A 20641-nucleotide genomic window follows, 5' to 3' on the forward strand; every position below is an offset into this window, starting at 1 on the left:
CTATTTTCAAGTTCTGCTTCCTGTCTGTGATTTTTATTCATACGTTGTAAAGGGTAAGTGTTCACGTGTCTTTACCTCATTTCTTCTTCCTATTCCAGCCCTGGCTCCCAAATTCTTGGGAAAAGGAATCAGCTTTACACCATCAAGTCAGGATTTTGAAGCAATATTCTGGGATGTCTTTTGGGTTCCACAACTATTTTGAAATCAGACAACCAAATTATGATACAGCCAGTTTAGCAGAACATTCGAGCATTGCTTCTGTTTGGGTGTGCCCTGGGGAGGACAGAAATGGGGGTACTGGCCATACAGAAGGAACCCCAGCACCGCTGGGGAGCAATGGATTCCCAGATCCCAGTGTCTGCTGCATTAAGGAATATTTGCCCTGTACCCAAAGGGCTCCTTTGGTGGTATTTGTTAATTTGATGTTTCACAATTTCTAGAGACTCCTACCACGGAGCCATGAAGGTTAAATGGGTGAGTGGCAGAATAGGCAAGGTTAAGAAGCCAGTTCCCCAGGGATAATCAGAGCGGGCTTTACCAGGGCTGGAGTAGTTCCTGTTTTTCCTACACTCAGGAATGGACATTGAGGCACAGAGCAGGCAGGAGAGTGATCTGCCCTGGGCTGGCCCAGGACACCGGGGAACAAACTTTTTAAAGTGAATGCAAGAGCCGGGCATTTCTGGGGCCGGCAGCCTTCGGAGGCCGTCAGCTGTGACAGATCACCTCCTGGGACACCCACCTGGGCCTCTCTTCTTGGGGGAGCAAGGCTTTTAACGGAAGGAGGAGCAGCCGCGCAGGGAGGGGTGGAGAGGGCTGGCAAGAACCCGAGGCAGCTCTGTTGGCCAGGGCGCCCCCTATTTGATATAACGACTGGGGTTTGAATGTGGAAGCGTGCTCCCCAGATGATGTTACAAACATACATAAATACGGATTTAGACGCATTTAGGGAACACTGTCTCCTAGCCAAGGGGTAAGCGTTTAAAGAGTGTGGCGCTCTTTATCCCTGGAAAGCACACTCGGGCGTGTTTCGGCATCCTGGGCCACAGCGGTGGGATACAGTTGGCTGCTTGGGAAAGGCGCGCGAGCGGGGGTCGCCAAGACGTCCCGAAGGTCCCAGACCCCCGACGGGGGCTCACCCCGGGAGGCAACGTAGGAAACCCAAGTTGGGGCAGATTCAGGGGAGAGAGGAATGTAGCCGAGTGGTAAATGCGGGGTTGGGGTGGGGGGACAGAGCTGCAGCCAAGGGCAACCAGGGACCGTGGCGGGGGGGGGGGGCAGGGGGGGGAGGGTTCTGTAGAAAGATAAGGTGCGGGGCACCGGGCAGCCACCCCGAGAAGAAGAGGGGAGATCTTGTCTGAATTAAAGGTGTGTTAACGGAGGAACTAGGAGCCTGACCCGGTGTGGGGGGGTGGGGGGCGGTGGTGAGTTTGAATCCACGCGGGTTCTGCGGAGTCTGTTTCACAGGGGAACTGGTCTTCTTGGGGAAAAGGTGCAAAAAAAAAAAAAAAAAAAGTGGAAAAGGTGGCAGGGTGTGGCGGGCGGAGCAGGGCGCGCAGCGCGCAGACCCCGGGAGCGGCGAGCGGACGCCCCCTTCGCCCGGCGCGCGGGTGGCGCGCAGGCGGGGGCCGGCGGACACTCCACCCCCCGCCGCCACCCCCGGGCCGGGCCGGGCCGCCGGGCCTCCCCCTCCCCTCGCGCTGCCTCACCCCCGCGCCCCCTCCCCCGCCGAGCCGGGCCGAGCGGCGGAGCCGCGGGGAGAGCGCGGGGCGCGGGCGGCGGGTCATGGCGCGGAGCGGGCCGGGGCGGTGCGGGCGGCGCGGGCGGCGCGGGCGGTGCGGGCGGTGCGGGCGGTGCGGGCGGGGCGCGCTGCTGGCCTGCGCTGCGTGGACCGCGGGCTGGGTGCTGGCGGCCGCGCTGCTGCTCCGCGCGCATCCGGGCGTCCTCTCCGAGCGCTGCACCGACGAGAAGAGCCGGCGCATCCTGGCCGCGCTGGTAGGTCCCGCCGCCGCACCGAGCCCGCGCCGCGCTCCCCGGGGGCACGGGGCGGGACACCGTCCCGGGGGCCCCGGGAGCCGGGCGCGGCCGCGGCACCCATGGTGTGTGTGTGGGGTGGGGGGGGGGGTGGAGGGAGTGCCCGATGCATGCGGACAACCCGGTCTCTCCGCTCCGGAGTCCTCTGCGGGAGCGCGGAGGTGTCTCTCCCTTGTCGCCAAAATTGGTCCTTTGTCCCAAGAGTCTTCCTGCCCAGCTGCTGCCCTGCCGCCCCCGAGTCCGCGCTCGGAAAGTTTGCAGGTCGGCTCTGAGTCTCCGGCCGCGCCTCGCCGCCCGCGTCCGCTGTAGTGCGGCCGGGCTCGGGGCGCTGGCGAGGGCGCGGGCCGGCGGCGGGGCTCGGCGGCGGGGACCACGCCTCTGCCTCTCGGGTCTGCTTGCCTCGCCCAGCGGCTGTTCTGGGATTCCAACCTGGGGGTCCCTTCCGAGCGCAGTGCAGGCGGCTGGTAGGGCCCCTGTCTCCCTGCGCCCCAAAGCCGCGGCTCTCCCCTGCGCGGCTTGTGGGACCCCCGGCGGAGCGCGCTCAGGCCAGGGGACCCCGGCAGACCGGGGTCCCGGGGGTCGAGACCGCAGTCTCCTCTAAGAGGGGTGGGCCTGAGGGGTCCTAGGCGGGCCGGGCGGTCAGAGACACAGCGTCGGCTTGCAGGCTGCCTGGCGCACTGGGTCCCAGATGCTCTTTTCGCTGAGTCCAAACGTTGGGTGCTGCTCAGTCTCGGTTTGGTCGGGAAGATTATGCGCATTGGGCGACTTGAGGAAAGATAGGAATCCCCGCAAGGAAAGCCAAAAAGGCCAAGACACTGGCAACTACTGTTCCGTTGGTTTTTTAAGCGGTTGTCCGCTTCCTAAAACAGTGACCATAGAAGCATTTGCTGTGAAAAATTATTTTCTAAGAAATCCCGAAGGGGAAGAAAAAAAAAAAACGCATGGGAAGTTTACAGACAGATTGCTGACATATGAGTGGGTGTTTTGAGAGTGTAGGTTTTCAAAACTTCAGAGCCTAAAGGTTTAAAAAATTCTTTTTTTTTTTAATTTTTTTTTCAACGTTTTTTATTTATTTTTGGGACAGAGAGAGACAGAGCATGAACGGGGGAGGGGCAGAGAGAGAGGGAGACAGAATCGGAAACAGGCTCCAGGCTCCGAGCCATCAGCCCAGAGCCTGACGCGGGGCTCGAACTCACGGACCGCGAGATCCTGACCTGGCTGAAGTCGGACGCTTAACCGACTGCGCCACCCAGGCGCCCCTAAAAAATTCTTGAGATTGGAAAAATTAAAGAAGTGAGTGAAACACACAAATGAACAAAAATCGTATTCCCTGATGGAGTCTGACATGTGTCATCATGAACTCATAATAATGCAAGTAAGACCCTCACCACGGATTCTCTGCATCCTGTCTATCAGTCATCCATCCATTACCAGGCATGTATGGACCCTGACACTGAAGTTCTATCAAGTTTTCTGTAACTTGGTAACAACTCATTGAGTTTCTCAGTGACCTATGTAAAAACTCCTTTCACTTATAAAGGCTTCCCCCCCCCCCCCCCCCGCCGCCCCGCCGCTGTTTTTAGGGCGACTGACTACTTTTAATGAGCAAAAATAGTGTAGCCAGGATTGAATAGCTGTTTACAAAAATAATACAGTAATCTTTTACATTAAAATAAAAATGCTATTTTCATGTAGTTGTCTTTGGTTAAGTGGGAAAAGGACTAATGGAAATTATATGGCCTAATATAATTGAGCTAATCATAACTTTCCCAGCATTCCAGCCCATAAATTAAAACCGATTCTGGTTAGAGGCTCTACCGTTGTATCTCCAATGGCAGCCATCTGGGCTCACTTTGAGTCAACACGAAGCTGGAATGATGGATTCTGCTCCCGAAGCCTCTCAATCCCGCCCGTGGCCAAAGGAACGAATCGGAACGCCGCCTCTGTCTGTCTCCCTGAAGTTCGTCTGACCCTGTGTCAATGAACTGAGTTTTTGGGGCGCGTCACCTGGCCGCCCTACTCAAGGCCATTATTTCTTACACGCGTTCGGGGCTTGGCCTTCTCTGCCTCTCTCCCTGCCTCCTTGCCTTCTACCTTCTCCATTCTGGATGTGCTCATGTCAGCCCCCCTCAGCACGCTGGTTCCCAGCTCCCCGGGACACTCTGGACTAGAGCAGGGTCGCAACAGCACGGCGGGGTCCGCACCGCAGACTCTGCTGGGCCCTGGCTGCCGGGCAGAGGCCGGCACTGTGGCCTCCCAGGACTCCAGCTGAATCGGCCCTCTGTCTCCCGGCTCCCAGGCACTTTCAATGCATCCTGCCTGGCTTTTGTCCTTCATAAGAAAACGGGCTGTTATTTTTCTGACTGCTCTCCAGGCCCTCATTAGCTTTCCCTCTGAATACCAAGCTCAGGGGGAGCCACAGGGAGCCCCCTCCCGCCCTGGCAGAGATGGTGAGTGCCTGCTGGTGTCCCAGGCCTCCGGCATGACAGGTGCCATTGCCGGCCTGCGGGGGAATCTGTAGACAAAGGTGCAGAGCTCCAGTGGCTGGGAGTCGGGCCTGCTGGCACCCCCGAGAGGTACCCCGCCTGCCGAGGGAGCCCAGTGCGCTCCATGGCCCTGGACGAGGGGAGGGCTGGAAGAGCCAGCTGGCATTTCTCCAAGGAGTCGAGCCCTCCGTCTCCTAGCTTTGCATTTTTTGAGTCAGACTGCTGCGCTCCTCTGCGCCGTGGCTTTCCAGCACATCTCATAATCAAGACATCCGTAAGCCCCCTTCCACTTCTCCGTGAGGTTTCTAGAGCCCCTCTTTTCCGGCGAGCTGTGACAGGGGCCACCCCAGGCTGGCGAGCCTTATGCTGTGTCTGATTATTTACAACCCCGGCTCCCCCATTCTGCTTGCAGAGCGCTTCACACGGCCGCAGAGAGATGTTGCAGGTGCCCGCTGGGCTGACTCCGGGAAGGCCCTGTGCAAAGTTGTTTTCCCTGTATTATTTCATTACGTCCCCCTCCACAACCCCTGGGGGGTATGGGCTTTTACTGTCCTCATTTCAGAGATGGGAAACGGCGCCCCACAGAGGTAGAGTATCCTGATGGCGCACTGCGTCATAGAGCCCGTGTGTAACCCTGTGCACTTTGGTAGTGGAAACTCCAGCACAAGAGGTGGCTTCCCCAGTGATGAACTTAGTTGCCTCCAGTACAGAATGCTTCTTCATAGGGCAGGCTTACCTTTCTTTGCTGTGGTAGAAACCCCATGACCCCAGTGGGACTACAGCATCCGGAAAGATTTTACAGGAGGGAAGGACTCCATTTTTCTGAGTGCTTTGGCCATGTTTGTGATATGTATCTTCTAAGGCATTTCCAGGGGCCAAGAAGGGCTGGACGGTGAACTGGCTCAGTGTTCTGAGATTTTGCAATGCACAGATAACGGCTCAGATGAGGAATTCTATAGTGGGATATGTTGCTAACCACATAGAGACTTAATGCCCCTCGAAAACAAGAACAGATACACAAAAGAAAACCCAGCCCTTAGGCATGACCTCCGGGACCCCGCCAGCAGTTTCCCAGACTAGAGTGGACAGGTTTTGGTTTTGCCTGAGAACCATGATACACGCTGGAGAGATCCTAACCAACAGCCTCTGAGACGCTTCCTACCAGACCTGAGAATTCTGGCAGTGTGTGTTTGTATGCACGCATGTAGGCTAGAAATGCCAACCCGCTGTGAGCTCAGATAATCACAAAATGCCAGTCAACTACAAGGAGAGTTTATTAATTTTTTTTTCAATATGATACCTGTGGATTTTATACGTGCACTCATTTGGGCACAGGGTTGTACCTGTCTCCACGCTGGCAACACCCCTTCATATGCAGAGAAAAGTGATTTTAAAAATTGAGTTGAAGTGAATAAACTGCTTTTTTGAGCTCAAAAATAGCTACTTCAATAAGACATGCGGCACATAAAGTAATTTCACTATTGTCTCTAACATGATGACAATTTTTAATTAGCTTGTAAACTTGTAGTTTGTACTTAAGTTCACTGTTTTTTATTTTTTGTTTATTTTTTTTAAGTGCTGGTTTATTTTTGAGAGAAAGAGAGAGAGAGAGCAGGGGAGGGGCAGAGAGAGAGACAGAGAGGAGAGGGAGAATCCCAAGCAGGCTCCACACTGTCAGCCAAGAGCCCAACATGGGGTTCAAACCCCTGAACGCTGATTTCACGACCTGAGCGTAAGCCAAGAGTTGGAAGCTCAACCGACTGAGCCCCCCAGGCACCCTGCTAAATTCGTTGTTTTTCAAATAGGAGATTAGTTCTTTTCTCTGTGTTTAGGAGGCTCAGACATGCAAAAAGATGCTGCAGACCAGTCCATCACTGGAACCAGCACAGCCACAGTGGATGAATTTCACACTGTGTATAAGGGAGTGGGAACGGAAGTGGCAAACGTACATCCTCAGACAGGGTGCTGACAAAGAGTGGCTCTGACTAACCACGCTGTGTGTACCCTGTTGTAAAGCAAATTCTCTCCTAGGACGAGCTGGGTGACGGGGGCACCAGAAGTTAGGGCACAGATCTGAGGCCTCACCTACGGCAGCTGGCAGGCCCCCCTGGGATTCGGGGCACCCCGTTCCACTTCCCGGCCTTTGCGATGGCCGACACTGCCTCCCCGCAAGCTGCCAGCCGCGCAGGAGGCACACTGACGCCCCAACGTGTTAAGCTTCAGAAAACGGCCCATAGTAATGTTCCCCTCCAAAACGGATGGGCTCTACCCCCAATTCGATGATTATTCCGTTGTTCAAAATGTCTTGCGACTCCTGTTTGGAGTCGCCGTCCAGATTTGTAGGGGCAACGCCGTAGAGACTTTCATTTGAGTTGAACTCAATTTCATCTGTTCAGGGTAGTTTTGTAGACGACACTGTGTGGTGGGGAGCCGGTGGGGGAGAGGATATCGCAGGTGAGTGTGGTGGATGGAGAGCTGGGGGCAGAGGACAGAGGTGAGGACCCCCAGGGGCAGGGGGGCTGTCTCCCTGGGAAGGTTGATCTGGCACTTGGGGGCCAGAAGCAGTTTTGTCTGGCAGAGACCCGGCATTTTTTCATAGGCCAGCCCCCTCGATCACACACAGCTGCTGGCCCTAACTTTGCCTCCCACGCTGCTGACCCAGATCTGGTTCTCTGAACATACCAGGCCACTTTGCAACTCCAGCTCTTTGCACAGGCTGTTCCCGGAAAAGGAGCTGCCCTCTGTCTCCTCGTCTGCTAGGCGCACCTGCCGTTTGGCTTTCAACACTGAACTCAGGAGCCTCTCTCCAAGAAGAAGCCTCCCCCACCTCCGGCCGCCTAATGACCAGGGCTGGAGAGGGGGGTCATCACTGAGATGACCAGGTCCTCTGCACCTGTGACCTTGGCTGACCTTCACAGGTCTCCTGTGACACCGTATTAGCACCCCATGCTACAGACCTGGAAACTAGCCACAGCTGCTGGGGGCACCGAGCTGGGAGACAAACCCAGTCCACCCGGAGCCAAGCCTGGCTGTGCACCTATCCTGCACAGGTCATACTCTGCTGTCCTTTATGAGTTTGGAAGGCAGCCACCGCTGTTCTGGGAACTCCTGAGCCTGGTACCTGTAGTGGATAGTGGCTCAGCTCACGGTCGGCTGGGTTAAGTTGGGAGAGAGAGTGGCATGGTTCATTTGGAGCTGGCTGGGGGTGGCTGAAGCAAGCCCTTGCCCGTGGCCATTGACAGCCTCAGAGGATTGGAGGGGTCTTCTTGGCCCACAGGTGTCTCTCCTGGCCAGGAACAGTTCTGGATGAAAGTAAAGCCCCGGGCCATCGTAGCTGACGCCCTCCGCACTCCCCACTCACCGTCCAGTGGACTCTGTCCATCTCCTCCCTTCTATCAGCCCAGGACTCCCCTCCTCCCACCAGACAGGTGCCGTCACCTGCTCTTTGTCTGTTCTGTACTTCATACAAAAGCACTTTTGATCAAGTTACAAATGTGACAACACTCTAAAAGCGTTCTGGAATTTAATCAAATAGCTTTGGAAATCATACTTAAAGAGGAATTTGAGGGCTTTATAAGGAAATCAAAAAAAGTTTTTATTTTCTGATCAGGTTTACTGAAGAAATGTGAAACTCTGTAAATTCCAGAGAGAGTAGGAGAAAAACTACAAGTCAGATGAATGCCCCACGGTATTTCCATCCTTCATAACCTTTCTGCTCCTGGTCGGCTAGACCACTTAACCCTTTCATCCCCACCTCTCCTCCACGAGGAGCCTGAAAGGTCCCAGGGGAGCCTGAGTCAGCTTTCTTACCAGGGGTGATATGGAAGCAATTCTAAGCAGACAGTGAGTGACTCAGAGGGTCCTGATGCTTTCAACACTCAGTTCTTGACCCCAAGCCTTGGAATTAGAAGGATGGCATTTTGCCAACATTGTGGTAACGTTAAATACGTTAAAGGTGACTGCAGCATGGAGTGTGCTTGAAACAGTGGTGCGGGTGTTTGTTAACGCAGCTTCATTACAGGTGTCTGTTTTCCAAAGACAAAAAGGCTGCCCCAGCAACAGGAGGGCATCCCCAGGCTCCGGGGTCAGATTCACCACCGGCACAGGACTCCGTTGCTTGAATCCTAGCGTTTGGCAAGTGTGACACATCCACCGCCCAGCATGATACACGGAGATGGAAAGGCCACAAAGGCAGAAAGGGCTCCCAGGAGACTCCCAGGGTCAAGTCACATGGCGTGGCCTGGGTCTTCCAAGCTCTTGTCCTGGTACTTCCTGAAACGGTCCCGAAAATCCACTTACTTCTTTTTTTTTTTAATTTTTTTTTTTCAACGTTTTTTATTTATTTTTGGGACAGAGAGAGACAGAGCATGAACGGGGGAGGGGCAGAGAGAGAGGGAGACACAGAATCGGAAACAGGCTCCAGGCTCCGAGCCGTCAGCCCAGAGCCCGACGCGGGGCTCGAACTCACGGACCGTGAGATCGTGACCTGGCTGAAGTCGGACGCTTAACCGACTGCGCCACCCAGGCGCCCCTCCACTTACTTCTTTTAAGAACTGGGAATATTTCTTTTTTTTCCTTTTAATTTTTTTAATGTTTATTTATTTTTGAGAGAGTGAGAGAGGCAGAGTGTGAGTGGAGGAGGGGCAGAGAGAAAGGGAGATACAGAATCTGAAGCAGGTTCCAGGCTGTGAGCTGTCAGCACAGAGCCCAATGCGGGGCTCAAACTCACAGGCCACGAGATCATGACCTGGGGCGAAGTCAGACGCTTAACCAACTGAGCCACTAAACATCTCAGAATGTTTCTTTTTTTTTTTTTAATTTTTAAAAATGTTTTATTTATTTTTGAGAGTAAGAGAGAGAGAGCAAGCAGGGGAGGGGCACAGAGAGAGGAAGACACAGAATCCGAAGCAGGCTCCAGGCTCTGAGCTGTCAGCATAGAGCCCAACATGTGGCTCGAACTCACAAACCATGAGATCATGACCCGAGCCAAAGTTGGACATTTAGTCGACTTGAGCCACCCAGGCACCCTGGAATATTTCTTTTTAATAAGCATTTTGGTAATGTATGCTTTGAACAATTAAACTAGAGTATTTATGAAGGTCCCCAATCCTTTTTCTCACACTTTGGGGCCAGGCATATGTTTTCAAATGCACACTTTTGGGGGCATTGAAAAGATAATATGGGGCATATACCTTATATTTTGGATATGAAGCGGAACCAGTAATCAAACAAAATAATTCTGCAGCACAATCTATGCAAATTCTCACCAAGTCAAAGACCTGCAGACTAACAGCCTCACACACTATTCAGTTGGGTTTTGATTCCACGTGAGGCTCAGAGAGTCACGAAAAGGTTGTCTTTTCAGGGTTTTCTGCATTTTGGAGTTGTTCACACATCCAGGCATTGGAAGTACATTGACTTTGAGCCACTTACAGTACAAAGCCGAGAGCGTGGACGACCACAGCCTCTGAAGGGCCTGGAATTAGGTACCCGGCCACCGTTCAAGGGCATCTCGTGATGTCTTAGCACTTGAATGAATGAATGGTTTCCACACACTTTTCTCACAGCCTGCCCGAAAACCGAGCAAGGGAGGCAGACAGGTGAGCTGCAGGGAGGGGAGACGAGGCTCAGGGCGGTGGGGCAGCCGCCAGGGATGCCGTGGCGCAGCCGGGCGTGGCTGAGCCGCACCGTGCTGAGCTCCAGCTTGTCACTCTGGGCACCTGGTCGTGCACGAGCCAGAGTGAAGACGACGACGTGGTGGTCCTGCCCTTGTCTCATCACCTGATGAGGACCGGGTGGCCCCCTTGCTTAAGGTGCAGCAGAAGGCGAGGCCCGCGTGTGCCCACGTGGAGGGAGGATGCGTCTGGAGGGGGTGGGGGAGAGCAGGTGGACTTAAAGTGTCTAGGGCTGTAGGTTTCCCGAAAGATAAAACAAAGGAGGGAACCGAGAAACGGTCCTTCATTTTACTCTGTTCCGCACCAGCTCGGTCCTCCCCCTTCTACCTCGTCCCAGCGGGACCACCGGCCAGGGCCCACGGGACCGTCTTCTGAGGGATGTTTGTAATGTGGTGGTGGGGTCGCCGGGTCCCCTCGTGTGGAACCCATCCTAAGAGCTGCTCGAGTAGGAGAAACGCCCATCTGAGGGCTCCTGGACCTTCCTCACCACCGCCGGGAGCCAAACACACCCAACACTTCTAGAATGTATCCCAAGCAGCTCCTGTGTCCCCGGTGCCTGTCCTCTCCAGCTGTGCTGACACCATCGTCCACGAGGCCCCTTCTGACTCCCGCTTCCTGTGGTGGGTTCTCCTCCGCACCCCTGTAATCCTTCCAGAGCTGCTGGCCCTGTAGGCCACCCTCCTTGGTGTCACGAACAGCAGACTGAGGGAACACGCCTGCAGGAGAGGTCCTTCCTGTGGCCGGCCCTGGGTACCAGGTGAGGCTCGCCGGGGACCCACCTTCTGGGCTCTGACTGCCATTCTCTGCTGGCAGAGGGGGTCAGAGCTCCCCGGGGCAGCCCAGATGTGTGGCCAGAGTCCGGCGCGGTTCAGGGAAGCGGGAGCCAGCAGGCGAAAGGCTTTTCCCAGCATCGCAGGGCTGGATGGGGGAGGCCTGCTTCTCGCCTCCGCTGTGCCGACTCTCGGGGCCTGGGCCTGCTCGAATCACGTGACAAATACGAGCGGCTCCTTTAAGTCCCTCGCTTCCTTAACTCAGGGACCCAAATAGCCCGCGTGGCTCACACCTGACAGGTTTCTCTCAACAGCTGTCTGGCAGCGCCCTGAGCGCAGGGCCGGGCCTCGTTGCTCCCCCTGCCCGCCCCGTGACCGACTGTCCCCTTCCTTCCAGTGCCAGGAGTACCGGGGCGGCGTGCTGGTGGGGGACCTCTGCGAGGACCTGTGCGTGGCGGGGACACTGAGCTACCAGCGCTGTCTGTACTACGAGAGAGGCAAGAAGGTGCTGCAGGCCGACTGGCGCGGCCGGCCCGTCATCCTCAAGTCCAAGGAGGAGGCCTTCTCCAGCTTCCAGCCGCTCAGCCTGCCGGACGACGCGGCCGAGGACGGCGGCCAGGACTTCCCGGAGGCCGAGCTGCTGCTGGTGGTGGCCGGTGAGGTCAGGAACGCCCTGGGCCTGGAGCTGCCCAACGGCAGCCTGGGGCCGCTGTGGCCCCGGAGGCGCGGCCGTCGCTGGCTGGGCCAGCTGGCCACCCTGTGGTCCCTGGTCCAGCAGGAGGAGTTCGTCCTGTTCAGCCTGCTGCAGGACCTGAGCCGGCACGCCCCGCCCGTGCTGGGCTCCTGCGGCCACTTCTATGCGGTGGAGTACCTGGCCGCGGGCAGCCCCCGCCACAGGGCCCTCTTCCCCCTGGACGGGGCCGCAGGCGCCCCCCGGGGCGGCCGGGGCCAGGCCAAGGCCATCAGCGACATGGCGCTCAGCTTCCTGGACATGGTGAGCCATTTCGACGACGACTTCTCCCACCGCCTCCACCTCTGCGACGTCAAGCCCGAAAACTTTGCCATCAGGAGTGACTTCACGGTGAGTGGCTCGGGGAGGGTGTGTGTGTCATGTGGAGGACCGAGAATCTAGGAGAGGTTTCGGAAGTCACGGGGGACCCCTGGCAGCTTCTGGAACCTTCTAGCCTGGACAACCCAGACCTGCCACGCCACCTCCTTTTGGGGTGTTAATGAGAGAATTTTAACAACGCGTGCACCTTGCACCCCCATCCTCCAGGAACGGGAACTAGAAGGAAAGGTGCCTGGTAGGGGGCGGAGGGCCCGGCAGGGGAAGGGGCGTCCTTCCTAATGGCTGTTCTGGCTTCTCCAAAGCAGCTTCGCCGCATTGTAGACTAATTTGAAAGTGAGCTCTCGTTGACTCAGAAAACAGTCTTCAGGAGAGCAGGAGCCACCGAGGATGACAAGGAAAGGTGGCTTTTGGGAGCTTTGGTACAACAGCCAGTTGGGGCTGCTGCTTTCTGCCTGTCCATGCTCTGAGATAACAGGAGACGTTTTCTGGTCCTTTCTTCCTAGAGAGGTCCTAGCTAGTCTCCCTTCCATGGGCAGGGCTTCTAGAGGGACAAGTGGAGTTTTGGCAGCTCCTACGAGGGAAAATCCTGCCGGGGGGAAGCATCTGGCTCTGTGCTGCTCTGTAGCAGCAGGTGAAGTCCGTTTCCCACTCTGGACAATGCAGGCGTTCATGGAATTAAAGGTGCTGGAGAAGCAATGGCAGGAGGGACTCGGTGTTTCATGAGAAGATAATCCCCTCCCGCTTCCCCCCAACTAGGCTACACCCACGTGTCAGATTGATGCGTCCTTGCCCCGTGCCCGGGCAAGCGCTGGGACCACTTCCGAAGAAGTAGGTGTGGTGTGGGATGGGCGCTGGGGAGGGGGCCGTGTCCCGGGCCCCCTCCTCCACAAGCTGCGGTCAGTTAGCTTGTCCACTGCCAGTGCTGGTGAGCGAACGGCCAGGCCGACTTCGCGGGAGCCACACCAGAGACCTGGCCGCTGAGCGTGCCGGCTCATGGCGGAACGGTGCTCTGCATCCTGGTGAAAAACAGAAAGGGATGCAAAGAGGGTACTCTTACTGCCGGCCAAGGGCTTCCGTGGCAGGTGACATGAGAGTGCCTTCCTACGACAGCCTGAAACCTACAAAATTAAATTTGCCACCTGTGTAAACCCCTTTCCCAACCAAGCCTTTGTCACTGCGAACAGCGTTGTGGGAACTTGCCCAAACGCTTTGTCCTAATGCCCTGTCCCTGACTGCCCCAGAGGGACTGATGAGCTGGGAGTGGCTCAAAGTGTGGAAGGGAAGGAGCTGAGAGGTTCCAGAAGGCTCTGGGAGGTTCCTGGAGGGTCCGTCTGCAATACCCTGGGCTCCATGAGACCTCTAGACGTGGTTGTGAGGGGGAGGGACAGCCCAGGACTCCGCCAGGGTATTTTTGGAGTTGAAATCCCAGCCGAGGCTTCCCCAGTTCGTGAGCAGAAGGTTTATGTGCTAGACTTGTAGGACCACCGTTCTCTTTCTCAGAGAAATCCTGGGAACGCAGACACCCCAAGGCCCTGGGAAAGGAGGTGTGGGGTGTCCACTCACAACCCCTGGCTTTGGCAGTTATCTGACACCCGTTTATTCATCCAGTGAGTGTCATGGAGTGTCAGTGAGTGGAACTCAACAGGGGCAGTAACAGTTGAGGGAACTGAGAGGCTGTCTGGGCTAGGTTCCCAGAAAAGGCCGTAGGAAGGAGGCAGGGCTGACGGGTCTTCCCCGGGGGAAAGGGAAGCATGGCATGTTGCTGGCTTGCGCACTGCATCAGGGTTGTGCCTTCCAGTATCTTGTGCACAATAGGCAGGAGATATTTGTTCGATGAGATAACGGCGACACTTTCAAGCCCAGGCTGTGCCCTGTGGACTGTGCTGGGGTGCACAGGCCCTTACCTCTGCCTGAGTTCTTGCTCAGGGGGGAAGGGGAAAGAAGGACAGAGGGTCCCGTTTGCCTAACCCTGGCATTATTCACCTCCTTACATGCTGAGTCTCAAGAAGTTAACTTTACCTGTGATTTTACAACTTTAATGAAACCCAGCAGTATCAGCATCACCAGGGAACTTGTTAGAAATGCGAATTCTCTGCCTCCCCCCGCCAAGACCTGCTGGGTCTGACCCTCTGGGGGTGGGATGTGGCGACCAGCACATACAGTCACTCACTTTCTCTGGGTCCCCCACTTATAGATCCTGAGAATTTATCCAGTGGTTGCCAAGGAACAGCTGGGAAACGCCATCGCTCTGTGCCCCCCGAACCACTGCCCGCAAATGCTCCTTTCGAACAGATACGTTTCCTGCCCCAGAGCCACACTTTTCAGTGGAGAATGAAATAATCCCCAACCCTTTCTAGTCTGATGCCCGGAGAAAGTTTGGTGAGACGCAAGTGAAGTAATTCCGTGCGGGAAGAATGTTATGATTCTCTCGATTCTGGTTAAGAAAACTTACTCAGGTTTCTCTGTTGGCTTGGTTGCTGTTCTTATTTTAGGTGCGTACAGTTATGCTCACAATAGCTATAATCCGTTCTCCATTATGCACTGAAAACCAAATCTGGCTCTCCCTGGGAGGTGAGAAGGGAGCAATCAGAGATGGGAGAGAGAAGTTGTAAAGAGCTGAAATCGCAGGTAGGGGCCCAGGGGAAGCCGGGGAGAATGTCGGAAAGTATGGAAAGAAGAGAGACCATGTAGTCCCTATAATAAATTACTGAGACGATAGGTATGTGAGCACCGCCTAATATATATTTTTGTGTATTAACTAGGGTACACAGTGAAATAATGAGACAGGAAAAATTGAGTAAAATTATAATTTCTGCTTGCTGTGCCTGAATTAGTAATTAGGCAAAGCTCTTGAGTAGGGAAAAGTTCTGTATTTTTTATTTTCATTATTCTCCATATATTTTGAAAGAGTGTATTTTTCCTCTTCTGTTTTACTGAATCATCCCCAAGAAAGTTTACTGCCTCTTGGCATCACTCCAGAGGGAAAAACAAAAACCCAAACTGGGGAGCATAGCTCCCAACACCACCAAGTTGAGGAGGACACGAACCCCAACCAATGCGTCTTTTGAGATGCTACCAAAGGCCGGAGGAAGGGCTGGTATTTGGAGGGTGACCTGTGAAGGCTTGTGAAATGTCGCAGACTCCATCGAACTCATCAAATCTTCCAAAAGCTCTTTGTTAACACCTTGAAGCTATGAACTGCATGATTTGGGCAGACTCCAGGTTTTATCAAGTTTGAGATCAGCTTTTTTTTTTTTTTTTTTTTTTTAATACATTCAGGTTGTGGAGGAAAATCCGCATCATGTAGATGTTATTTCTTTTTCTGGTTTTGAAGCCTATTTGGTTTGAAGCCAGGAAGATAAATCTGAAATTCCAGGAGCTCCACCCTGTTCTCAGGCTGACAGTGGCGTTTTGTATTTGATGCTGTTGGACGAGGGTCCACGGGCATCAGACCTAATTCAGGAGCTTTCACACTGCCTTTCCCAGCCACGTTTCTATCCAGCCAGTCAGGAGGAAACCAGTTGGTGTAGGTCACACATATGCCATAAATAGACAACCTACGTCCTGCCCTCCACATTCACCGGCACCCCCACGGACCTGCCCCTTGAAGGCAGTTTTCTTCTGTAGCTTCTATTCATGAGGATAAATTATCTATATTCATGGCTTTCATAATTCTGAGCCTTGAAGGTCAGAGACCAAAGTGATAAAGCAATGGAGGGGGAGTTCATTTATTTGTAAGAAATTGCAAAGATTCTACTTTTACAGCCGAAAAAATGTTTCAAGTTGAAAAGCGATACTTGTAGTCAGAGTTCCGGATCCTAGGCTTTCACGAGTGATGGCAAATGTCCTTTTGGCAGGGAAAGCCTTGCGATGTGGTCTATGCCGGGCCCTTGTGTGAGTGAAGCATGCGGCCCCCAGCCTGGCCGGGGCCCCTCTTTCTGGCAGGCAGCGTTCTGCGATCCTGCAATCTGTAGGAGCCTGCACCTCAGAGAGCAGAGGCACACTGGCTCCCTCTGCATTGGCCCCCCCGGGGGGTCCTCATGATGGCCATGAGCTGGGGGCCCCGAGAGTACTTGTGATGGCCATGTGCTGGGCCCCTGGCATCCTCATGACAGCCCCAGGAGTCCTTTTGATGGCCATGCTCTGGGCCCCAAGAGTCCTTGTGACAACCATGTGCTGGGCCCCAAGAGTCCTTGTGATGGCCATGAGCTGGGCCCCAAGAGTCCTTTTGATGGCCATGCTCTGGGCCCCAAGAGTCCTTATAATAGCCATGCTCTGGGCCCCAAGAGTCCTTGTGACAACCATGTGCTGGGCCCCAAGAGTCTTTGTGATGGCCATGTGCTGCTTGGTTACAGGTGGTGGCCATCGACGTGGACATGGCCTTTTTTGAACCCAAAATGAGGGAAATTCTTGAGCAGAATTGCACGAGGGATGAGGACTGCAGTTTCTTTGACTGTTTTTCAAAGTGTGATCTGCGAGCCCACAAGTGTGGAGCAGAAAGAGTCAACAGCAACCTGCAGGTAAGCAGCCGCCACCGCGTGGGCTGGGGGACATTGTCCTCTCTGGCTGTCGCTGCCCACCGTGCCGTGGCACCCCATTCATATGGCCCAGGTCCCCTCTTCCACGCCACCTGGGCTTGATGTGCTCAGTGGGGACAGGGACATCAGGAGTTGGGGTGGTCATTTGTCTCGTCTGTCCCATGGGGCTGTTGGCCGAACGACCCTTGGGGGTCTGATGGACAGGGCGGCCAGCGGAGCCCATGATTCAGCTCCCCATTTCCTCCTAACGTATTACTTTTCTAACTTGAAGTTTTACTCAAAAAATTATCCCTGCCCTGATGCACAGAGCAAAAGAATAGAATTTTTTAAAATTTCAGAGATAGACGTAATGACACATGGGTGTTTCATAAGTGGCAAAGGTCGCCCTCAGGCCGGCGGAAGGAAAGCTGGGTTATGCAACGAATGGTGTCGGTTAGCTGGGTGATGGGGCGTAACAAAGGACCACATTAACTCCTACTTCACTCCTCACCAAACTCCATTCCAGAGGCTCATGTACTTACTCATAAAAAATACAATCCTCAGTGTGCCAGAGTAAAACTGGGAGAATTTAAAATATTATCTGAGAGTAAAGAAGGTCTTTCTGAGCTCAGAAGGCCACAGGAAGGAGAAATTTAACTATCTTTAAAAAATCCGTATAGCAAAAACGAAATAAAACAAAATCCCCCAAAATACAGGCAAATATTTGCAATTGCTCGTACAGACCAGGAGCATAGAGGACAGAGGGTTCCTCATCCACCGGCTGCTGCCGAGGCTCAGGGAGCGTCCCCCGGGAATGCGCTTGCCCAGCAGAGTCTTTGCCATGGCCCCTCCACATGCTGGGGGTAGCATCCAGGGATCGGTCAGTGGGAGAGGGGCCGTATGCAAAGCCCAGTCCCGGCCTCAGTAAGGAACAGTTTTCCTCCTCCCGCAGGTCCATGGACCGCGTCTCAGTAAATCCCTGCCTGCAGATCTCCATCTCACAGTCTGCTCTCTAGGAAGCCAACCAAAGCAAGGGGATAATGTCCTCACTGTGTAAAGAGTGTCTGCAAATTAATATGGAAAAGGTCAACAATGTGATGGAAGTGTGAGCAAAGGATATCAACTAGGCCATTCACTGGAAAGGAAGTACAATGTCACATCATCACCCTGACTGCTAGGAACAACGCAAATTACACCATTTCACCCACCAGTTGGCAAAAATGAAAGACAACACACGTGTTGGGGAGGGGGAGCCCAGCGTTCTCATCACACATTGCATGAGAGTGTATCTCAGCACAACTTTCCACAGGGTCAATTTGGCAACATCTACCAAAACAAAAAACACACATATCTTTTGGCCCAGAAATTCCATTTCTAGAAATTCAGTCATAGGTGCAAAATGAAAATGACATACAGGCAAGATATTTACTGCAACTTTGTTCTAATAGCAAAAATTAGTAAACAATCTCATTTCCATCAGTAGGAAACTAGTTAAATAATTTATGATCTACCTACACATTTGAGGTGCAGCCATTAAAGTGAACAAGAAATCCTTACAAGGCTCTGCCTGGTATTCTGTTAGATGGGAGTGGAAGGTGTGGAAGAGGGTGTGTAATATATTGCCATTCGTGCAAAGTAGAACAGAAGGGAAAAACATGTATCAGCTTGTGTGTGTGCATACTCTAGAAGGAAGGGGTCCCCTCACGAAGCTGGGAACAGAACATTGGACAATCAGCAGGAGGCACACCGGTCTGTCCTTGGGAACATTTAACATTTTTGCACACGTATTCTCAATTTAAAACAGAAATAAGGTGATTTGCTTTTAAAAATATTCCTGGGGCACCTGGGTGGCTCAGTTGGTTAAGTGTCCAATTTAGACTCAGGTCATGATCTCACGGTTTAAGGGTTCGAGCCCCATGTGGGGCTCTGTGCTGACAGCACAGAGCCTACTTGGGATTCTCTCTCTCCCTCTCTCTCTGCCCCTTCCCTGCATGCTCTCTCAAGATAAATAAAACAAAGAAACAATAAAAAAAAAGAGAAAAATTTAAAAAAAAAGGTTCATCAGAAGTTAAAGTTCCATGTCTTCTGTGAAAAGCAGAACTACAACACTGAGGCCTCTGCTCAGTGAGTCCCAAACAGTGTGATAAAGAAAGATAAAGCACATTAATCCCGCCCCTCTCAGTGGAGCCCTCCCAGCAGGAGGAGCCTGTGAAAGCTCTAGAAACAGGAGCATGTGTAAGTGGAAGGTTGGAGGAGATCTCCAGTATCAGTGAATTTCATACCCTACGGGATGGTGGCTTGATTTTCATTTCTGCTTCTGAAGTAAAATGATTCAAAGTCCCTTCTAGTATAGACTTTTCTCCGTGAGTCTATCACATTTGCTGACTACTTCTCCCCACATGTCACTGGACCCTCAGGACAACCCGAGGGTCGTCGCTTGTTATGGTGACCAAATATGCACGAGAAAGCCCAACCTCAGTGATGCGGCCACACAGCCGAGGGGATGCTCCTTACGCAGCACTGGCCGCCCAGGACTTTCTGCTCCCCTTTGTCTTCGGAAGTGTACTCGATGACAGGGACCCTTCCCCGTCTGCGTTGAGGCTGGGAGTGGGACCTTGTTCCCGGTGCCCAGTGGTTCAAGTTCCAGAAGGGAAGGCACTTTTAGAATCAGACCATCTGTGTGGGAAGACGCCTCCCTCGGCAGGTGGGGTTGTATGGGAGGAGCCACGGTCTGCTTGGGCCTGCGGAGCCTCCGTGGTTGGTTCGCAGCCTGCACTAACCACTCTGTCCCCTGCCCCTCAGGTCGTCTGTGACAAGATATTCCGCCACTGGTTCTCCTCCAGTCTCAGGACCTCTGCCGTCTCCGTCCCGCTTCAGCTACAATTGCGGGACGCGGTCCAGGAATGCGCAGACCCTCGGGGCACCTCCGGCAGCGCCCCGGGAGCCGCCCCTGACGTGTTCTGGAAGCTTCAGCGCCTCCTTCAAGCCACACAGAGGGAACTGCAGGAGGCAGAGAAGTAGCCACGCCCGTGGCCTTGGGTCCCTTCCCTCTATGTTGGTTCAAGGATGGGACGTTTCCTCTATGCAAATGAGTGCACGCGCAGGTGTCGCTGTGGTCCTTCTGAAATGTGAAATCGCTGATGCCCTTCCCACCGCACGCCAGCTGCCCTCATGTGCGTCCTTCTGTCCCATCCTGGCTTGATTCGCTCCTGATGGAGGCCACCGCGCTGGCCTCTGACCTGCCACCCTTTAAAAGTGACACGAGGGAGGCAGGTACAGCGGTTTCCTCTTGGGGGCCTCTTCGTCGGGAAACAGCACAAATCCCACTCTGAGGATCGTGCTTGTGCTCACCTGAGAGCCAGGGCTTCCAGCTGTCCTGCCTGCACACGTGCCCGCATTTAAAAAAGTGCACGTGCGTGCACACGAGCCCGTGTGCGTGTTCACACGGGAGTGCTCGCGTGAGTGTGCGCACGCATGCGTGAGGACGTGCCTGCCTGAACGAGCGTGAGCAGGGAGCGCGGGAGGCTCCGGGGCAGGGGAAGGGGTGTCCCCTCTGGGACAAGAGGGCTGCCTTTGTTTTGGAATAAAATACAGTCAAAACAGAAGTTGCACCTGTAATGCAAACGTAATCCGTCAGGAGAGGACGTGTCGGGACAGCGTATAGCCGTTTTCCTCCTGAGGGTCCCGTCGATTTTATGGAGACTGTGTTAGGGAGCACGTTACCGCCCGCCACGGTGCATCTGCCTTTGGCGCGGGAGATGCAGGCTGGTTGGCACTGCGTCGTGTTGTCCCCGAGAATGTGGGGGACAGCGAGTGCCGCAGTCGGCGTCGGGCAGGGTCAGAGGCGGGCGCCTTGCTCTCAAGGGCACGAACGCTGAGGCCCGGGCGCCATGCCGCACGCTGGCAGGTGCCTCCAGCAGAGTCCCGGGGAGGCCTTCCTGAGAGACGAGAGACACGAGGGAACCACCCCGTGGTCCCTCGCTGGGCAGGCGGGTGAACCCGTGGGGGGCCAGCCGGGCAGCCACCGGGAGGGAACTCCTTTCTACCGGACACCTGGGACACAGCAGGTGCTCTGCAAGTGACCAGCTGGTGT

The 20641-nt window shown here is 54.4% G+C and overlaps 1 protein-coding gene across 2 annotated transcripts; it reads left to right on the plus strand.

Annotated features, from left to right (window-relative positions):
• Positions 1 to 1542: 1542 nt before the first annotated feature.
• On the plus strand, positions 1543 to 20153 carry DIPK1C (divergent protein kinase domain 1C). 2 transcript variants are annotated; one of them, XM_058691807.1, is made up of 4 exons: positions 1577 to 1992; positions 11360 to 12043; positions 16387 to 16551; positions 19351 to 20153. In XM_058691807.1, exons 1-4 carry the CDS (start codon positions 1783 to 1785, stop codon positions 19567 to 19569), a joined length of 1278 nt encoding a protein of 425 aa, XP_058547790.1. In that variant the 5' UTR covers positions 1577 to 1782; the 3' UTR covers positions 19570 to 20153. The 2 variants fall into 2 exon arrangements, with proteins under 2 accessions (XP_058547791.1, XP_058547790.1); XM_058691808.1 differs by lacking the exons at positions 16387 to 16551; positions 19351 to 20153 and adding an exon at positions 14226 to 16029 and having other exon boundaries at positions 1543 to 1992.
• The last annotated feature ends 488 nt before the right edge of the window (positions 20154 to 20641 follow it).

Source organism: Neofelis nebulosa, chromosome 11 (assembly GCF_028018385.1).
Source record: "Neofelis nebulosa isolate mNeoNeb1 chromosome 11, mNeoNeb1.pri, whole genome shotgun sequence".
Classification (NCBI taxonomy): Eukaryota; Metazoa; Chordata; class Mammalia; order Carnivora; family Felidae; genus Neofelis; species Neofelis nebulosa.

Coding starts and splice junctions, on each gene's coding strand:
- DIPK1C (XM_058691807.1), top strand. CDS start 1,783: ATGGCGCGGAGCGGGCCGGGGCGGTGCGGGCGGCGCGGGCGGCGCGGG. Junction 1,993..11,359: donor GGCGCATCCTGGCCGCGCTG/GTAGGTCCCGCC, acceptor CCTTCCTTCCAG/TGCCAGGAGTACCGGGGCGG. Junction 16,552..19,350: donor GAGTCAACAGCAACCTGCAG/GTAAGCAGCCGC, acceptor CCTGCCCCTCAG/GTCGTCTGTGACAAGATATT.